The sequence below is a fragment of the Leptosomus discolor genome, chromosome 6 (genome assembly GCF_034619465.1).
Source record: "Leptosomus discolor isolate bLepDis1 chromosome 6, bLepDis1.hap2, whole genome shotgun sequence".
Classification (NCBI taxonomy): domain Eukaryota; kingdom Metazoa; phylum Chordata; class Aves; order Leptosomiformes; family Leptosomidae; genus Leptosomus; species Leptosomus discolor.
Genome location: NC_141396.1, coordinates 48,175,823 through 48,197,757, shown reverse-complemented (window position 1 = coordinate 48,197,757; position 21,935 = coordinate 48,175,823). Strand labels below are relative to the sequence as shown.

General features: G+C 41.0%; 1 protein-coding gene across 7 annotated transcripts in view; it reads right to left on the bottom strand.

The window, feature by feature from the left end:
• Positions 1–21,935, bottom strand: part of KIAA1217 (KIAA1217 ortholog) — a 346,280-nt gene that overhangs the window by 81,165 nt on the left and 243,180 nt on the right. For all 7 annotated transcript variants that reach the window (XM_086467178.1, XM_086467180.1, XM_086467174.1 and 4 more), the window contains one exon: positions 16,138–16,333. In XM_086467178.1, coding sequence (XP_086323304.1) covers positions 16,138–16,333 — 196 coding nt within the window. The remainder of the gene's footprint in view (positions 1–16,137; positions 16,334–21,935) is intronic.

The following is a 21,935-nucleotide window of genomic DNA, read 5'->3' as shown; positions in this document are numbered from 1 at the left end:
AAGTAGTTTTGACCACACTGAGCCCGGCTCCTAAAGACCACCAAAAGGTCTTCTCACAAGCATCTCTAATGCGGAAAGGTTTATTAGGACCTGCACAGCAGGAAACAGGCTGCCACAGGACAGCAACCAAACCAAGAAAGTTCCTGGGATCCACAGCGCTAAGGAGTAGATGTAAAGGCAAACTCTTAGCCAAACTACTTTGGATACAGAGGAAACAGGAACTGGTAATCCCAGCTGAGTGTACATATCCAAACCATACTCAATGCATGGATGTTCTGCCTGAGTGTGGATTGCTGAAAGCACACTGTGCTCTTTCGGAGCCATCTCAGGTGTCTGTACAACCTTTACTCTCTTGCTATCTGTAAGAAGTGGAGCAGGTATAGCTTCTGCAGTGGTGTAAAAAGACAATAAAATGGCAGATCACAGAATCACAGAATGGCTGAGGTCGCAGGTACCTCTGGAAGTCATTTGGTCTGCCCCCCACCCCCGCCATTCAAGCAGCAACACCTACAGACACTTGCCCAGGACCACATCCAGACAGCTTTTGAATGTCTCCAACGAGGGAGACTCCATAAACTCTCTGGAAAACATGTGTCAGTGCTTGGTCACCTTCACAGTGAAGAAGTGTCTCCTGGTGTTCAGAGGAAGCCTCCCATGTTTCAGTTGGTGCCCATTGCCTCTGGTCCTGTCATTGGGCATCACTGAAAAGAGCCTGGCTGTGTCTTCTTTGCACCTTCCCTTCAGGCACTTTTGTACGTTGATCAGATCCCTCCCCTTGAGTCACCTCTAGGCTGAACAGTCTCAGCTCTCTCAGCCTTTCCTCATAGCAGAGGAACAGCTCCAACCAAGTTAATCATCCTTCTGGCCCTTCATTGGACTCTTTCCAGCATGTCCACATCTCTGTTGTACTAAGGAGCCCAGAACTGGACACAGCACTCCAGGTGTGGTCTCACCAGCGCTGAGGGGAAGGATCACCTTCCTCAGCCTGCTGGCAATACTTTGTCTAATGCAGCCCAGGATACCACTGGCCTTCTTTGTTGCAAGGGCATGTTGCTGGCTTAGGTTCAGCTTGGTGTTCACCAGGATCCCCAGATTCTTTTCCACCAAGGTTCTTTCCAGCTCAGTGCCCCCCAAGGTATACCAGTGCATCCACTTTGCAGACATTTAACAGCCCAGAATGAGATGTAGGATAAAAAAAAAAGTAGAAAAGACAGTAAAAATACCACTCAAGTTTGTATTTCCACCAGCTGTCTGAGAGCCACTGCCACAGGTAAAGGCTTTGTAATTGGCTCAAAACTTATGTAGCCATTGGAAAGTATTTGGTAAAAGTGAAACAATATCAGATCTGCTCAAGAACTAGTGATTACAGAAACACCTACACTGAAGTAGATATGCAATCAAGGCAGCTTTACACCACCCAGTTTGGATGTTGCTAATGCCACAATGGTAGAAGACCAGCATTCAGGCTGAACTAACTGCTAAAGTCTCTATTACATTTTCAGGTGGGCTTTGGGGCCTGAGCAGATTCTGCACTGCCATGCCTTTGCATCTGCCAATAACCAACACAGGTAGGCTAAAACTAGGCAGAATATTTTACACAAGCTGAATTCACCACAATAATTGCAATGTAGATGTATCGTATGTTGTTCTCCCATGGCCAACATAAACAGAAGGGTTGGGAACACAAGGTCCTTAATGCAGCTACTATCAGTCATTATCAAATCTCAGAAAATCACAAAACTTAGATGGTAACTCAGTGATTCTCACTTGAAAGTCATCAGCAATGGGATGGGCAGTTTGCAGTGCTGAGATACAAATATTGAGCAAAAGCAACGGGAAAAGCTAAGATCCTAGATTACAAAGGCATTTAATGAAAAGAAGAGGAGGCATTTTAATCTGAGATAAACCCTCTTTCCCCTTAGTCTTCGGTATTTTTGTCCTTGTGTTGTCCGTAATTGCTACAGAGGAAAGAGCACATACATGGTCGGATGTTCCTACAATCAGTGGGTAGATAATTGTGCTTGTACTTAGGGAAGGAAGATGTTAATTTTTCTGAACACTAAACAGACTACTCAATATTACCTAACCATTATTTAATATTAGCCTGCTTTGGAGCTGTTAACATCATTAACATCATTTTCCTACTACTATCAAAAGCTAATTCTTTCTCTTTCATTAGGACTGCAATCAGACCCTTTATGAATCCTACTATAAACTTCCATTTTCTTTTCGCTGGAAAAATTGTTTCAGACTGAAAATAACTAGTTTTATTTCAAAGATTGAGGAGAATTTTCCTAAGAATTTTATTTTTAATGCCAATATTTAATGAGTTATTAAACTATTTTTCCTTTTTTTTTTTTAATTTTAATTTGAGATGTTAGTTATTTCTTTATTCTGCTAGGTAACATTGGCTTTTTATTGCTCCTTCAAATATTCTATGCAGAATTCAGAAACTAACTATATTTGTAAAAAAAAGTTAAGTACACGTTTTTAATGATTGTATTTATTTCATAGTTCCAAGATGTGTAAAAACATACTCATTTTTGATGATAGCTTTCAATTCTTACAAAGAACATAAGGAACCCTCTATATTTTGGTACTTGAAACTTTCCTGGATTAAATGGCAAAAAATTATTTTTTTTGGCTAAATATATAGACTGAATATCAGGTTTGCAGTTGTGCATGACTCTCTCTTTTGTCTAGTTTAAAAGTTAGTGAAGAATGCAGAAAATGCTGGTTTTGCATTTCAGGCCACTAAAAACATGCTGAATATTGAGCTACTGAAACCATTAACAGAAAAGAAATGGTAGAGTTGAAAAATCTTCCTTATACAGAAGTCTTAATCATTTCAGAACAGTCTTGACTCTGCCTGTCCTCCAATACTCCCACAAAAGACTGATCCAAAACAAAATTATAGCTGTCTTCGGGTCTTTGATTTTCAAAGCAAATATGCATGTTATCCAAACAGATCATGCCTTAAAATAGACAGTTTTGACATACAACTCAGAGAAATGTTTTGGCCACAATCTCACTGTAGGAGGAAAAGACATTTTCAAAGGTACAATAAATTCTTTTTTCCTTACTCTCCCTTAAATCACATGCCCTTAAAAAAAACTACTGCCTTTCCTCTTGAGTTGTCTGATCTGTATCATGATATAGCAATGCTTTAGGGCATTTCCTATTTGACAAAACTAACTGCTCTTTTCTAAAAATCCCGTTTCAGCATGACAGTATAAAGAGACCCCAAATCCATTATTTTAAGTCATTGACGTTACTTTTCTCCCACACATTGCCCAGCTGAAACTCTGAACACTGGCAATACCCACAGGCCCAACTTCATGGAAGCCGCTGGAGTTCTGAGGTTTGTTTTACCTTCGGGTAAAAAATTACTTCCATGGAGAATTAAAGCAAGAAGAACTAGAATATAACTCAGGCACAGCTTTTGTTAGGGCAGAGCATATACGTCAGCAAAGCTGCTGCAAAGAAAGTTAAACACAATGGACGTTAATATCTCCATGTACACTGGAGTCTCTCTTGCAGTTACACTTCTGTTACAATGCATTTAACTGAAACATGAAGATTGTGCCAAGTTTTATAAAACACAAAACAAACAGGGCTGCGAAATGCCCTGCTACTCTAGGAAGACAGGTATGAAGATCAGTGTGAACGGGGAAACTACACCACACAATGTTTTGAAAGTGCAAGTCAGACAACACTGTGGCTACCACTTCTAGGTGCTCCCAGATAATGCCAGCCCTGGGCTTTTCTACAGCTACAAGGCAAACTGCGATGTTCAGCTTTTCCCTTCGTCACACTTGTATAACTTAGCTTCAGAAATACCTCTGGAATTTTGGATCATTCTTCACCCTACGGGCAACAGGCCACGGCATTAAACACAGGCCATAGCAGAAAACATGCATGTGTAAGCCAGGCCTTAGAAACTTAAGCCTCTTTACAAATTGCTTCACAACATTCCTGTCAACAGAAAGGTATGTTTTATAGTAGGGGAAATTAAACACCCAAGAGGTGAAAGGACATGTTCAAAGAAAGGTTTACAAGCATAAACCCCAGATCTGATGATGATCATGTGAACACACCACATGATCACCCTTTCCTTCCCTGCATACAGAGCTCTTTCAAAAACAAAAGACTTTCTGCTCCCCCTTTACCAAGGGTCAGTGACTGAAGGACTTGCAAAATATTTCGTCATTTCTCTCAGGGATGGTCTGAATGTAACGCAACACAGTGCAATGAAAGATGCGCTGTTAATCTGTTTTACAAAGGCAGTGCCTCCTGCACAAGCTGAACCTGACGGCGCTGAGTTTAGAGCATGCCCGTAGCAGCCATTCTCCACCTTTAGTCCAGCTAGCACAGCTTTGAGGACTGGCCACGCTGTGCCTGTAGCTCACACAGATGCACGGCAAGGTGCTCAGCTCAGATACTGCTGCTGGGCTGTAAAACCCACTTGGCAGTTGAGGACGTGCCTACACAGCGTAACGGGGAACCCTACTTGAACTCACAGGGTCTAGGCTGGCTTTAGAGCAAGGACCTGCATAACCAAAATGGCTCAGCACTGTACCCATACTGGTAAGATCGTAACTCCTTAGTTACAACTGGTGAAGGTTTACTCCATATGGCAAAAGCTAATGTTACGCAGGCAGCATGACACCACCCAACTCACATCTCTCAGCACCTCATACACTGTGCTGACCTAACCCTGACTAAGCAACACATTATCATGGTCATACTGCTAACAATGATCTCAGCGCTGGGAAGCTTGGATGCGTAGAAAAGATTTAATCACAACTGATTTTTATTTACAGAACAGGAATTATCCTTACAAACTGGTTATTTAAGGGAGAAAAACAGCAAAAAAAAGTTAAATACCTGATAAATCAAGAATAAGTTAATAAACATGATTAAGCCATCTTCTGTGACCTTTACAAATATCAGTTAATTCTGTCACACAATGAATTTTAAATGGAAAAATACTGGTACTCACATAATCCTCTCATAATTCTTTTCTCACAATGAAGAAGAGAAAACTGAGGCAGAGGAGTTATTTAACTCCTCAGTGTTATGAAATAAAATATAGGCAAAGATACTTTGGAGTTAATGAGTTTAGTTTCTGTGAAGCTACAGGACACTCTCTGTGTAGGCAAGGCGTCTTGCAAATTTCTGCACAAATTACTGACATTTGGCAACACCTTAATCCATGGGCTCCCATCTGAAGAGAAGTATTTACTGATAATATCGGTATTTTGTCTGATGTTGGATGCTTGGGTGCTGGAGCATTGAAACCTTCCCAAAGAACCAGAAATTGCTGGCATGAACAAGGTACTGCTACTGTCTCCTGACCCAGCCACTCTATGTGTCTGCTGGAAATTTCATGTCCAATTGGAAAATTTCAAGTAATTTGTAAAGCTGGTTGGACTACAGCAATCAAAACCCGAATGCATTGGGAGCTCTGGAATTTATTTAAATCAAAGGTACAAAGCTAGGCATAATTAAAACGGGGAAAATATGTACAGGAGGCCTTCAGACCTTGTTGGGTGAATAATAACATCAAAACAGTGTATTAGGAATTCATACAGGATATATAAGGAATGGAAAATTAGATAAACTGGTAAAGAAAGCTGTATCTTAAGGTGAAGAAATATTGAGCACATGGTGAGTAAAGCAGTGAGAACTGCTGGAAACCAAGCTGAGCTATGTTTTGTAAAGTAAATTAAATAGCACAATGTTGAGTTAGAGATTGGTAAAGATGTCATTAGATTTGTTTCACTCTTTACCTAACCATCAGTTAACAACATCTTTTTGAGACTATGGACAATCTTTGTCTTTTCATGCTGGTTTAGCTTGATCTTCCATGTATGTCCACTGAGTCACCGGCTCTGTCTGCACTTTTCCTCATGCTGAAGTCAGCAGCAATGCCAACAAGCAAAAAGTGAAAAAATGCACCCTTGTTTCTTCCTGATATTTATGTCAAATCATTAGTTGACACTTGCATCAGTTTTAAAAACTAAGGGTAACTTTTAAAATCTTGATGATAGCTATTTTTGTTGGGACACTTCAGCACAATCCAGGGGGTACCACAGTAAAAAATGCCATGCACTTCCTCAAAATCCAGTTTACAATTATTTTTCTTTTCCAAAATGCCCAGACCCTTCCAATTTTTCTTTGATTTTTATTTGACAAAATTATAATATATAAGACTGTAAGGGTGTCACTGGTCTATATTGTTCTCGGCGTACCCGGTTCCGTCCTGTGTCACGGCCCCCCCAGATGAAGAGAGAGAGCAGATGGTGTCCTTATCACCAAATTCTGCAGAAGTTATGCAGACACAAGTTTATTACAGTAATAACTCTTGCAGTGTGGAAGAAATCCCTCAATATCAGTCTTACTTTCCACACCCTCAGCACTTGACTCTCCTATTTCACCAAACACATTTTCAGCTAGTCTGAGGTCATTGTCATGATCCTTCTGGTATTTCTAGCCTGAAGCTTTTGTACTAGCTTCCATTAGCTACTCCCTGCTGATACTCTGTCCTCCATTCAGAAAATGCCTAGAAATATCCTCAGCTGTCTTCAACTACTAAGAGAACCAAAAAGTAGATCTTTTAATGAAATAAAAACAATCACTTATTTTACATAATTTACTTCCAGAATAACCTGAAGAGTTTTCCTCAAGGCATTAAGTTGTTTGATAACAATTGCAATAAACACAGGAACTGTTTAATTTAGCCCAGTACTACTTCTTACTACTATTTCATCCTTTTCTGCTATTTACAGTGACTTGCTGTAATTCTGCAACAGATTTGTTACCTAATGAAAAAACACACGGAAAATTCAGTAGTCACATAAAATTTCTACCAAAGCGTTGAGAAAAATAAAGATTTTTATCTGTCACTCAAATACTAGCACTTTTCTAGAAACAGATACATTCAGCTGGCTAAGAAGAAAAAGCAAAAACCAAAAAGAAAATGGACAACTTTTTTTTCCCTAAAGAAAAACTGGTATTTGTCCTATCTGACTGCAGATAAAACCTGTGAAATAGCCTATTGCCAAAAGACAGCTTTGTCCATATACCTATGTCAGCAAGTCTGTCAAATGTAGACAGTTTCTTTTATCATCTAGAGAGTCTAAGGGAACATTTCAGTTTAACCCAGTTCCCCAGGTGGAAAACAATGCTCTGGCAGGATGACTTTTGGACATTAATTTCATCTATACCCTTGCTCTTGCCAGAATAGCCCAACTGACCAGCAAGATGGCTTTTTCATATACCTAACTGACAAAACAATGCCAGTAAACTTGGAAGAAAAAATCCTGTAATACTTAATGACAAAATATAAAAAAATGACAACTGAATGACTCCGTGAGATGAGCTAGAAATTTCATGTGTACCAGAGCTATTTTTCAGAGGTCCCATAGGCTCTGTCATGCTGCATTTACTCCAGTTCACAGAATCACAGAATGGCAGAGGTTGGAAAGGACCTCTGGAGATCATCTAGCCCAATCCCCCTGCTAAAGCAAGTTCACCTACAGCAGGTTGCACCCAGGTGGGTTTTGAGTATCTCCAGGGAAGGAGACTCCACAATCTCTCTGGGCAGCCTGTTCCAGTGCTCTGTCCCCCTCAGAGTAAAGAAGTTTTTCCACATTCACCAATTTAGTGTGGTAAAATCAGATAACTACACACAAACAAGCACAGGACATGCCTACATAAGCACTTGCAGCTGTGCTGCTTTTGCCCACCAAAAGCTGAGCCCTCGACCTCTGAAGCCAGTAAGCTGTGGCCAGCCGGCTCCCAGCCAAAGGTACCAAGCTGACTAGTACAATTTCAGAGGATGTGTCTGCCAAAGAGTATGTAGCCATGTTAAGCATTTATGGACACTGTAAGCAAGTATTTTACATAGCGGCATTTTTGTTAGCAACTTTTAAAGGGGCAATAGCAAAAAAGACAAGAAAATATTAATTAAATTTCTTGGAATATGTGTTTTTCCTCTTGAATAAACACAAAGAGAGAGAGATCCTACCCAATTGTATTTCCTTCCTATATAAATCAGCTGTATCGAGCACGCGTTACTTGAGTGGTGACTATTTTTACAAACCCTGGTTTTTAGTACTAAACCATGCAAAAGTGATGGTTCAAGGGCAGAATGTGACCATTTTAATACTCCATAGCCATGGAGCATTAAAGTCATGCAGGCCACGCACAACTTCGTAGTTTTGCTCCATCTACCAAATTTTCTGTATTTACCACAGGAATTCTCTTCAGTATGACTGAAGTTATTTAATTTCTAAAGAGTTCACTACTGTCAGTAGCAAGTTTAGGAGTTGAGCCATCAGCATGTAAGAGCACAGCTGGTTACAGCATCATGCCAGAAATCCACCTATGTAGGCTCTAACAAGCGGCTTGACTTTTCTTAAAGTTGTTAAGGCCTACATTAAATAGGATCTTGAACTTGTGACCTTCGTTAGCATGGTTAAGGAGAAGAATGTCAAGAGGTCATTTGCTGGGCTCACTCCAGTTTGTCATTATCTCTTTTGTACTGGGGAGCCAAAACTGGACCTGATACTCCATTGTGCAACCTCACAAATGCTGAGAAGAGATGAATAATCACTTCCTTTGACCCGCTGGCTAAAGTTTTCCTATAGTCACTCATGAAGTTTTCACCACTGCAAGGATACACTGCTAACATATAGTCACCCTGTCAGACCCTAAGTCCTTTCTGCAAAGCTGCTCCCAAGCCAGTCTGTCCCTGCCTATGTTATCACACAGGGCTATTCTGTCCCTGCTGAAAGGCTGCATTTGCCTCTGTGGAGCTTCATGAAGTTCCTACGAGTCCATTCCTCTGGCTTAATGTGGTCCCAGTGAATGGCTGGCTGATCCTCCGGCATGGTAAAAGCTCTCCCAAACTTAGTGTTAGACTTGACCCTGCTGATCGTTCATTCCATCCCAACAGCCAGGCTGCTGATGTTGAAAATTACTGGCCCCAGAGTCCACCCCTGAGGAAGACCAGCTGCCAATTAGACTCTAAAGCTTAAGCCCTACTCACCTTGAAGGCCACCCATATCTCCCCCGTGTGGCTGCAAGGAGGCTATGGCCTTGTTAAAGCCAAGATAAACAACATCCACTGCTCTGCCCTCATACCTACAGATGATCTATTCATCAGAGAAGGTAATTGGGTAGAAGCAATGGTATCAAGTGACTGTCTTTTGTGAAACAGTTGAGTAGTTAAAAATTCATCCAGAAGGGCTCCCATCTTGAGAGTTACTCAGACCATTGCCCCTGTTGTCCCAAGAGAGTACTGCAATCAGCAGGCTATCAACAAGCCTCTGATACAGTGATTATCCTCTTATCCTGTTTAAATTAGGCTACTCCGTAGCCAAAAATGCAAAAGAGAGAGAGAGATAGAATGAGAACAAAAACAAGACAGACGTACATGATACCACAGAGATGACAGTATTCCCCTTTGAGAACAGAAGCCTGACCTCAGGCCCAGCATAGTAACTATGCATTAGAATCACTACCTAAATACAGAAACACTGTTGGGAGCAATGACTAAATCCAAGGGCTGTCCTCATTCAGGGACTTGCTGTCAGCACTGGCAGCAAATCCTACATACACTGTGCTGAGGGGCAGGCTAGTGCTGTGCTTCTCTGGCCAAAATTTTGCACTTCTTGCAATGCGTGGAATTGCAATACACTTTTTCCTTGGCATACCCACGTGCAAATGGAAGGGTCTGGTGTTTACGTGGCTCACTGTATTAGAGACAGACTTACAAATTTTGCCTAACATGAAAATTAGATCAAATTTGTCCAAATGATAGGTCCTGTGCCAGATGCAACCCATGGGACAGCTCCATCTGGCCTCCTACCTTTCCTCTGAAGGGTAGTTTGGCCTGTACAAGCTATTCCAGCTGCCAAATCACTCTTCCAGCAGATACCAAATGCTGAAAGCCCAAATTGCTGCTGCTAAATCAGAATAAGAAGTGGTGGTAGAGCAGGATGAAGACATTGCATCTTCTGCGTGGGCATGATTTGGGTAAAGAGGAAAGCCATTGCCACCTTGACATAGCTTTATTCAGTTTGGACCCTAATTACTTCTCCCTTTATCTTCACCACTTTTCATTCTGGTTTATTCATGTTTCAAGGTCCTGTAATAGGAGTATTTTCTCACTACATGTGTTACCCAACATGGTGAGGTCCCATTTTTAGTCAAGGTCTATAGTGTTACTGCAGTTCAAATAAATAATAAAGATTGCATTCAAAAAACATTTAACAGATATAGCAGTGACAGATACAGACTTGCATAGCTAATGGTTTTATTTAGCACACTGCACATCTGCTCCAGTATCACTGCAACGAACCCATTGGATCCATGCTGATACAGTCTGTTGCAATGGAGTCAAATCGAGCTCCAGTGTGACACAGCACCTAAAATATACTCCTGATCAGCTTTTTAGTGGCAAACAGAATGTGCTTCTGTTATGACAGTACATACTAAGTAAGATCTTGCCTCTTGGAAGCATTTTTTTTTCAAGTACACACAGGATGTTCTCTTATAAGGGGAAGAATCTGTTAAGTAAACAGTAATTGAGTGCACGAGTGCTAGTCCGGGAAGGCCCATATTTCACCCTTCCATGTAGCTGTCTTTCACAAATCATGTAGGGACAACAAATGAAACAGAAAAAACTCTCAGCACTATGATATGTCAATATGATTGTTCACCTTATTTTGCTCTTTTGATGCAAAATATTTCATGTAAGAGGTATGGCTTTTTTTCTTTCCAAGTCCAAAAACTTCAGCTAGAATTTGAAGAAATGTGAAAGACGATAAAGTCTAGAAAACCTGGACAGGAAAACTGCTGGTACCTTAGAGTATTATAACATACCTAGGGTCTGTGTTTCAATAAACGGAAATAGTTGTTTAAGGCTGGTTTTTCCATAGATCTGCCAGCCCACATTAATGTACCTGACCATGACAGCAAATATTTACATGACCTTTTTGCATGTTGGCTGCTTTGCATACACTGTAAAAAGACAAGACAGGCAAAATTTCTTTAAGATGACTGAATACACTAAAGCTATACTCAGCCTTAACCTGAAATGTAGTTCCCAGGGAGTTCCTCTCCCATGAAGTAAACTGAAGATCATGCTGACTTCATTAGGCTTGAATCATGCCCTAAGGAATCGGAGAGGGCAGTGCCACTGCTAACAAATCACAGGCTTCTCTTATAAAGTCTATGGTCACATCTTCTGTCTGATTTAACATGCCTATTTTAATTTCTAGCTCATAAATAATAAGTAACAACTAATTACCACCAATATAACATATAAGTCTACCTTTAGCATTTATATTTTTCTGTGTAAGTCTTACAGTACATTGCATACACATGTATAGAGACACTTCTACTGCTGGGTGACAGCAACCAAGTCATTATCCCTCTTTCTGCAAAAGTTTTCCTAAGTGTAAAATTGTAACTATGGCCCTGACTGTCTTTTTAATAGGCTTTGATAAACACCTGCAAGAAATACTACAAAAGATTCAGGTGTTACTATTATGAGCAGTAACAGCATTTCACAAAAAGGGGCAGCAAACTTATTAATTAGACACTAAAATCTGTGCCTGCTAAAACTTAGGGTTGGGTGGCTAACAAATAATATTCAGAATACTCCATGGTCGTTTAAGACCCTCCCCATGCCAATCCTTAAGCATTTGTGTAATTTTACTCCTGTAAATAATCCCTCCAAAGGCAAATAAAATGCAAGTGTTGGCAGGACCAGACATTGCTGCAGAGGTCTTTCCATGCCACCTAATTTTAGGCACAGCTTTACTAGCAAGGAACCCAGTCATCCTCTGCTCCTTATTCATCTGGACTGGAGTGGTCAGGCACCCTGGCTGGGACACCCAGAGAAGGTGTCTGCAACCCTCAAGCCACAAAGCTCCATCCTCCTCAAACTTCTAAAAGCCTCTCAAAGACTTCTCAAACCCAAATCCTTGTGAATTTATGGAAACCCTTCCTTGTACCACATTGTTCCCTCAGTCCAACCCTGCTTGTACAGCACCTCCAGCCACTACTGCAGTCAGATGCTGTAATCACACTCCGCCCTTCAGAAGGCATCAACTGCCCGACTGCTTGGTCAATGCAGAGGATGCTGGCACCCGCCCTTACAAAGGATCAGGCCCATCGTTTGTACAGATGTGCCACATGAGAGACTACAAGCAAAAATATTTGTCAGTCTTCATGTCATTGTGGAGGTACCAGAGCAGCAACCGCAGCAAGCTGCAGCACGGGCACAGGCTGGCTGCTGGCATAACCGCACCAGGCGCTTGTCAGGTTCTGCTTCCTCCAGGCAAATTGCAAGTGAAGGTTGTTGAAAGCTTTTGAGCACTTTCCAGATTTCAGCTGATTCTCGCTCTAACAGTTTTGCTACATAATTTTTTCCCACAGTTCTCACACTGGAAAACCTCCCTGCTTTCAAGTAGGTATTTTAAAATACATTTAATTTTCTTTTGCATAGTGAATTAATTTATTTTAATACCTTGCTTTGTCTTCAGGCTGAAGACTGATGAGACAAGTGCTGATTTCTGATGGACCTCTTAGCCAAGAAAGACCTTCATTTTGAAAGCTGTGGCTAAAATTTTAAACGGTCCCACAATTTGAATACTGTTTTCTGGGTCGACTCCACATGAATACCACATCCTATTAGATCAGTCAGAATACCATGTCCTATTAGATTAGTTCCTACCCAACAAAACCATGATGCTGGGGCAGCCAAAATGCATTACTGCTATGCCTTCTCACGCCCCATGTTAATTCAGACCACACTTTAAAAGAAGACTCACATGTAGTTAGTAAAATAGGAACCTACAGAAGAATTGGAATTTCAAAAAGAAAACATCTGTTTTTGAAACAGCAGCATTGAGATATTAAATGTAAAATTAATAATAATTCACAAAAGTTGGTCATTTTCCTCACTGAAATTATGTTGGCTGAGGATCAAAACATAATTTCTATTTAAATTAGATTAAATTTTGAAATTAATAAAGAGGGGAAAGGAAATGATTATACATAGCTTGTTTAAAATTATGTGAACAGGTACATTGTCATGAGGCTTTTAAAATTGATGTTATAAACAGTTTCCTGTTTTTTAACACTTCTTTTGTATTGCTGGAAGTAAAACCAATCCTAACAGGGCTACAGTCTGCAGAGTCTCAAAAGTAAAATTTCAGAACGCTGCTCATAGTGGTGTTAGAACACACTGGCAGAAAAGATTGAAAAGGACATTAGTGTAAGAGAAATGCATGGAAGAAGAATAATCTAAAATGGAACTATTTTAGAATAATTTTTAGACTATCTTTTAAAACAAACTATTTGCCATTAATAGCTCCTGGAACAACTTGAGAATGACAGATTGTGGGTTGGTGACAACATATTACTTCCTATTTGGCTAGTATGATGATCCCTTAAGCCACACACATAGCTGTGACCCCTCCTGCAATACGGGAGAGAAAAGGCTTATTTTGCTCCAGTTTCAAATCTAAAAACTCTCAACTGAAATGATTAATCATTGTTTCCCTTCCTTCCCCCTGCCCCCCACATTTTGCCTGTTCCCATTGGGATAAACCAGGGTCTTGTCTCTAGTATATGAAAGACAGGCTGAGATAGGATGCCTTGCAGGGTCTGAAATACTGGCCATTAAATAAAACGATACATCTTTATGTGACCGTCCTCCATTAGGACCTGGACAACACATTTCAGTGTATTCAACAGATGTTTAAAAAAGGGTTTAAGAGTGGACTACTTAACAGTGAGCTTCTGGTCCTCTCATGTCAGCAAAGATGCTGTTGAACTGTAAAAAGTGCAAAGAAGGCCAACAATAATAAACAAATATCCAGGATGGTTTCTGGATGAGGAACAAGTGATTACAGCAGCACCTCTCAGCCTGGAGAAGAGATGACCTGAGGGAAATGACAGCCCTACAAAATCAGATATGGCCCAGGGGGAGCAGATAGTGATCTAATGTTTGTTGTCACTTCCAACACAAGGACAAGGAGGCATAACTTAGAGCAGATAAGCAAATACAAAGCAAAGCAAGAGAAAAGCAATGGCTGGGCACTAAACCAACAGGCACTTGCTGCCAAAGTTACAGCTGCACTGTTGCTGATGAGAAAAATTTACATGAGTTCAAAGGGAGACTGAACAAATACCTGGAGGAGACATCTCTTGGGGGTTATTACACAGGTAGAAGCCATAACCAGGAAATTCCTAAGCTGAAGACAGCTTGAGGCTGGGAGAGTACTCAGAAGAAGGATCATACATACACATGCTTACTCTGTTCCTACTCTTGCCTGGGCTAGCTGCCTGTGGTCCTTCTTGGAGACAAAATACAGGGCCAAGCAGACTCTTGGTCTAACCCAGTATGGCCCTTCCTATGTCCCTGTTACCAGGTTTAGTCGTGGTGATAAGCACTTAAGTCTTTTCCAGAAGTAGAGCTGTTGTATTCTTTTCAGATGTACACACTGACAATGAGAAAGCTGTTTCTAGATCAGCTTTTTGGGGAAAAAACACTACACAAAGGACCAGTGCATAGCAGGCCACCCCATTTGATGCCAAAAAAAAGCTTCTCGGAAGCTGTTTATTAATTCTCAGCTCATACCCGAAACAGAAGTTCAGAGCTGAGATACCCTACATGGCCTGGGGTACTCACTGAATGCCAGCCATAACCCACGCCATGAGGCTGGACTGCGAGTCACACACAGACGTGCAAAGGCCCAATTCCCTTGACATGACATTAAAGAAAACACGTTTTCCAGAAATTCTCAAGGTGAAGTAAGCCATTCTGCAGATGCCCTAGCCAGCAGTGACATATAGGCAGAGATGAATCCTCTGCATGTATACTAAACACACCGCTAAACCAAACAGTCTTGTCCAGGCTGGAGACTTCAAAATTTCTCCCCAAAAAGCCTGACATCCTGGTGGCCCAACACACTTTGGGAGGGCAGCAGTGCCACTCTGTGAGCTGACATGGGCCAGGATCAGCCCCTTGTCCCCAGCCCCACTGCTCTGCACTTGCCAGCTCTGGGAGTAGCAGGGACCCCTTCCAGTCCTGTTTTCTTCTCATTTGTTGTGTTTATCAGATATCATAATACTCTTGACAGAAACTGTCTTAGATTGTTGAGGAATGAGTAAACCCCTGTGACAAGCTTACAAGCACGATATGATTTACAGCCCAGCCTTCAGTTTATGTCACTCTGTATGTTGGGAGATGAGTCTACAGGAAAGCAGCCTTTCAGTTTATTACCTCTGAGCAAAAACCTGCCTTTCTCAGCAATCCTTGTGTGAGTTACGCTGCCTTCTCACAGCAGCTTAACTGCCCTCTGGTGTGTTTCTTCAAAAAACATCATTTACTCGTACCATCCATCAGCTGAGAGCAGAGTCTCTGGGACAAAACCCACCATCATAAAAGGAACTCTGGTTCACAGCTGGGCTTAATTCAAGCCTGAGATATGGGAAGAATGCAGGAAACAGAGCTGTCCACCTACGCTGACATATCACTCATGTCACTGTGCAGATGGAAGGGCACTGCCCCTAAGTAAAGTGCATCTCTGTCAGCATATCCATTCAAATCCTCTGCCTGGAAAGCTACTGCCACACAAATACCAAACCTTTTCCCTACGAGCTAGATCTGTCAGGGAATAGTATATCCAGGTTTTTTCCAACTAGGTCCAGCTTTCAAGAGATGATAAAGTGAAAAAGTCTGTGTCTCCTCTCTGAAAATGAGGGTGCAAGCTTGTATTAAGTTCACTGCCACATACTGTGCAGGGTTGGCAAGAAGTATTTGCAATATTGGGTTTTAACTGTTAGTCAGCATTTCCTTCAGGGTCTGCACATTTCTCCTTGTCTACCATGTTCCCAGCACACTTTCAGATCTTGTGAAAACAATTTCACCATTCCCCCAAGTTACCCAGTACTCTGTACTGAGCTCATTTCCAAAGAAAAACCTGTTATTAAAAGTAATGTGCTACAAAAGTCTTTACTTTTTTAACCCCAGTCTATGTAAGAACTATTTTAAATGCACAAATGGAAAACACAGGCTGAGCAGAGAGGAGAAGGACTGAAGGAGGGTCTTACCCAGTGATCTTTCCTTCGTTTGGTTTGCCGACCGCACCACGGGAAGACTTGCTCGCGTGCGGCTGCCCCTCGAAAAGGGGGTTGGAGAATCGCCCTCAGACATGGCCTCTAAGGAATCGGCAGATGCTTCAGAGAGGTGTTCTGTCTGGTCACCCAAATTGGGTTGCGGGCTCTGGGATGGCTTTGGGCTTCTTGTCTGCAAAACAGAGTATTTCATTATTGGCCTACTGAAATCTGAATATGGGGAAAACAAAGAGAACAAGGAAGAAATCCAGACTTGTTCAAATACTGGTATGCTGAAGGTCACTTCTCTGTAGATCATTTAGGAAAACAGTGTCCTTGGATATTCTGCTACAGTTTTTATGGTTGTACATCCACATTGCAAACTGTGTTGCTAACAAGGTCCTGAGGATAAGACATATGCTGAGGAGATGTATGGTAATGCCATTCCTTGCTGCTCGAACAACCGCTATAGCATAGGCATGTCCTTGCGTGCGCACACACACACTCTTATGTTGACAAGTCTACTAAGAAAAACCCTCTAAAAAAGAAATACTGTGATGTAGTTGTAAGCTATCAACTTCAGTATATTCTGCTGTGCCATCTATGAAAGGTACCGGTCATGCAGCAAAACCAAAATAACCATCCAACATTTCTAGCTGAAATCACAATTATTTTACTTTTTGTTGCATCAGCACACATCAGAAATGTCTTCTTTAACTGACCAAATCGTAGTAAATTGCTAATCACAGTATCTGGAAAAAGCTAACTCAGGAAGGGAGAGAAACAGTTTTCTTTATGCACTTCTACTGACTCTTCATTGTAAGATCTCCCTAATAAAAACACACTTAGCAGATATAACATCCTGAACACCTTTTTGCTAACTATATGTGACATCGTAAGTGCTTCCTACAAAGAGGGGTTGCTCTAAGAAGTGTATTCAATGTTGTTTAGTGAAACTCCCTCAACGACATGTTACTATTTGGAAAAACAATTTTCCAGTCTCTCAAGCAAACTCTGTATCACAATAAACTGGGACAGACCCTGTACAGCAGAAATTCAAAGCGAAGGAAGCTTACTCTGTCCCAAGACCAGCATGTAAACACGAACTTTATAAAGGCCTATAATCAGCACCAGGCACAAGATGTCGTAAAACATAAATGCTTTCCTCTTCCCTATCATTTGAGGTCAGATGCTAGTACATTAGAACTCCCCTGTATTAAAATTAACTTCAACTCCAGGTTTGAAGATGCTGTCAAGATCCAGAAAAGATTTTACTTCTTTCTGGAAAGCCAAGATGACTTATCTTGCTGACATCTGGTTCCTTCAGTGGTTTTTCAAGTGAAATGAGGTGAGCTTGTTTCAGCAATAGCATGCATCACATAATACTCCCTGCATGACCTTCACTGCATGAAGAACTTTAACTTTTATTAGATTTTCATTAGCTGGCTATAGAGGCCTGTTCTTGCCAAGTTGTATAGTTGCTCACAAACTACAATAAATTAGAAATACCTCACAAGAACGATAAATCCTCCAGGACTGTTCACTTTTGAAATGTTAATAGTAAAATATGAGGCATTACCCAACATCCTGCAGTGAAATTGTTCAAGAGCATTGAATTTTTGCAGGACTCGAAGCTAACATTTGTTCTCAGCAAACTAAAGTATGCTTTGAAGTGCCTCTGACATGGTCAGCACTAGTCTGTAGGTTGTAAGCACAGGGACTTGTGCCTGAAAACTTACAGAGGTGACAAGTGACCTGCAAACACAGAGAAAGAATTTGATTAGTCAGTGCTTCTTCATTCAATTTCCCAAAATGGCTTGGGAACCATCAATGCTAAAGTGTTTTATTTACCCAGGCATATTGCAGAAGTACTATCGAGCCAAGTCATTACAGCTTTGTAGTTCCTTGTACTGATTAATAACTTACCTGTATGTGTCCATTAATAGGGAGCTAGAAGGCTCGTAACTCTCACTTTCTAGAAAACCATAACTAAAAATAAAACAAGATGAAAAAAAGCGCAACAAAATCAACCTGCAAAAGGTCTTTAACTTCAGAGTTTGTTGAGAAGGCAATTGCTTTTGTTTCTTTAAAAAAAAAAATAATCTGATAATATGAATCAAGCTTATTTTGCTTTGCTTTTGCTTATTTTTGTTTCTCGTTCATTTGAATCTCCAGATGTCATTTGAGACATGCAGTTGCATGTATATAGTTTGTCAACACATATGAACAAGTGCATATTTAGGCAGTAAAGAGATACTTCATTACCAGAAACAACAGACACAGCTTAGCTGTGCAGTTGCCCAGTGTGTCCTGTCAATCGGCAGATGGAGCCAACCTCATCCATGTTGTGTTTCTTTGGTTGTCCCTGGGGCAATTCTTTAGGACCTAACATACAGCATCTCAGATCCCCCTGGATGATAATGTCGACTACTGTGACTAAATGTATTGGGTCTGGCTGAGACGGAGTTCATTTTCCCCACAGCATCCCTCATAGTGATGTGCTCTCTAGTGGTAGCTAGAAAGGTGCTGATAACACACCAGTGTTTTGGCTACTGCTGAGCAGGGCTCACACAGCATCAAGGCTGTCTCTCGAACATTCCTCCCTCACCAGTAATCTGGGGTGGGCAAGATCTTGGGAGGAGACATAGCCAGGACAGCTGACCCAAACTGACCAAAGGGATGTACCATACCATATGATGTCTGCTCAGCAACAAAAGCTAAGAGAAAGGAGGAGAAGGGTGGGGCATTCATTGTTACGTTTGCCTTCTGGAGCAATCGCTATGCATACGGAAGCCCTGCTTCCCAGGAAGTGGCTGGACATTGCCTGCTGATGGGAAGTAGAGTTTTCTTACATGTGTGGCCTTTGCTTTGTTTTGTTAAACTGCCTTTATCTTGACCCATGAGGGTTTTTTGCACTTTATTCCCTGGGCCTCCTCGCGCGCCCCGCCCCGCCCCCCCCCCTCCGCTTTCGCCCCAACAATCCTGCTGAGGAGGGGAGTGATATAGCCGCTTGGTGGGCACCTGGCATCCAGCCAGGGTCAACCTACCACACTAAAAAAGACCCCTTTTGGCAGTCTGCATTCTTCACCCCAAATACTGGAGCCCCCAGAGGCATACTGGAGCCTTCTGAAGCAAGGCACAGGCACATCACAGATTCTGCTCAGACATGAAGGCAGTCTTAACATATACCAATGCAAATCCACAGTAGTTCCACTCTAATAAGTGGAGCAATGCAACTGTAAAACCAGTGCAAGCTATTAATGAAATCCACCATATATACACATACTGTTTATGAAAGATTTCAACCTATTTGTCATGCTCAACTCGTGTAAACATTGCATTTCAGGAGTAATTCTGAATTTTAAACAGCTCATAGAAAAATCCCCAAACACAGCAACAGCAGTATCTATTCAAAGTAACGGAGAGATATGAGTGCATATTTCATAGGAAAGCATATTTATCATTGGCAATGAGCACTAGGCTTGATGCTACTTAACAATCAAGTGGATTCCTAGGCAGCACTTCTTAGGAAAACCAGCCTATGAAGTGGGGAGAGGACAAGGAACATCTATGGAGCCATAACCTACAAGGACTTGTAAAGATAGTTGAAGACAGTTATGCAGCATGTTGATCCTGACGTCAAAAAAGGTAAGTAAGACAGACATCAAAGAAGTACTTCATAAGTCATATCATGTATTTTTTTTGCACAGAATGTTCACTACCATATTTTTAAAATATTCAAAACCTTAAAATTATATTTCAGGAAGTGTCCTTTTAAGTACTTTTCAGGAACTAGCATGAAGTATAAGCATTTACAAAATAAATCTTCACCATATAGCCCATGTTTCAGGACCCATCAGAACTCAAATAGAGTTGCAGCATAGACTGCTGCTTCTTAAGTCAGGATGGCCCAGCAGCTGCATGTTGCATAAATCCAGTGAAAGCAATGAATGGGACACCACTGTGCCCAAGTGGCTGCCTTTTTAATGTACCTGCTAGCAAAAGGCAAAAAAAACTAACAGAGAAGAAAACTCAAGACATGCCCACTAAGGAGCAGTGCTATCCAAAATGAAAACATTTGTAAACAGACACTCCACACAGGCACACAAAACCAAGGAAACACCAGCAGTTTCCAAGCCACACCTCTGGGATAAATGCCAGGAACCAGAAGACAGCTGAGAACTAGGTTCAGAACTCTCTTTTCCCCTGTGCCAATACTAGTTAGGTTGTAATTTCCTCAGTCAGCCATGGTCTTCCTCCCTCCCTCAGCTATGTGTTAGGAGACATCCTCCTGCATGTTTGTGCAATAGGCTTGATTTTTCAGACAGCTGAGTAGACCTGAATCTCCTTGAGGACTTCTCTGATAAAAGATCTTGCCTATGCTAGTTCTGGGTAACAAGCTCAGCTGAAAGGAAAGGTCAAAATAAGGATGAACAATTCTGGTGAAAACTTACATATAATTACACAGTGCTCCAAGGTGACTATTTTATTTAGGATATACTATTTTGTTTACAAGGGTATAGATCCTTGTAACCTTTTCAGGTATATATTTAAGTATAATACATGGAGGTAGCTGTTACAGATGATCCAGTATCTTCCAACCACTCTTGGGATTTGATCAATAATTAAAACTGTGGCTAATCATGCCTCACAACTGATGTTTGTCTGTTACAGCTTGTTCAAAGCACGCGCTTTTAATATATCTGCTTTAGTTCTTTCACCGACTAAGAAAAAAAAAGCAAAAAAGTGCAAGGCTCTTTGAATGCAATAAAATTTCAAATAATTAGGAGTGAAATCAGAAGGCACTTGAATAAGGAAAAGTGAAATACTGCAGAGATGCCAATGTAATGAGCAGTCACAGGGCACCACAGACGTTCTGCAGGTTCTGTGCATGCTTCTGCCTCTGGTCCTCTGCTCATGTTTGCCAACACTAGTCCTCTCACCCTTTTGTTCCACCCGGTTTTATGGCTCTCCTCTTCATAACATCCTTTATGCTCATTTCCAGTTATTGTCCCAACTAATCTATATAACTGAAATCTTTTTTCCTTCTTTTCTTTTTAAAACATATCTCCTGCAAATTCACATCACACATTTTAATAGACAAAAAAGAACTAAGAAAAAAATCTCATGACCTGAAGAAGGTTTTAATTTAACCTCTTGATCAATTCACACTTTTTATTTCCTGTCTCCAGAAACTTCCCTACCCTTTATCTTGACAGAAACGTATCTCTTCAGGAGAAGCATTTTATCATACATATCTTCAAAGTTGCTAGCACTCCTGGTAATGTACAAATTGTAAACAAAGACATAAAAAAATAATACAGTGCCAGTAAAATAACTTTTTCCAATCATGTGCTGTAAAGAACACACTTCGCATAGGCAAAAAAAAAACCCCAACAACAACAACAACAAAACCCAAACCAAAAACATTTGAGAGTCTTCTTGACATTTTAAATAAAGAAAAAAAAAATAAAAGAAAAACGGAAACCTGCTTTTCTTTACCTTCAGGTAAACTATTTGTCCTGTGACTTGTGCCAAAGATGGCCACAGGATATGTGACAGGCTGCAAATATGCATATGAACAGGCTGTGTTTAATGTATAATGAGTTCGTTAATTCTGAAATACAGTCACAGCACATGAGCTCTTATTAATGCAACAAAAATATTTCATAGAATCATAGAGTGGTTTGGGTTGGAAGGGACCTTAAACACTATGCAGTCCCAACCCCCTGCCATGGGCAGGGACACCTCCCACTAGACCAGATTGCTCTCAGCCCCATCCAGCCTGGCCTTGA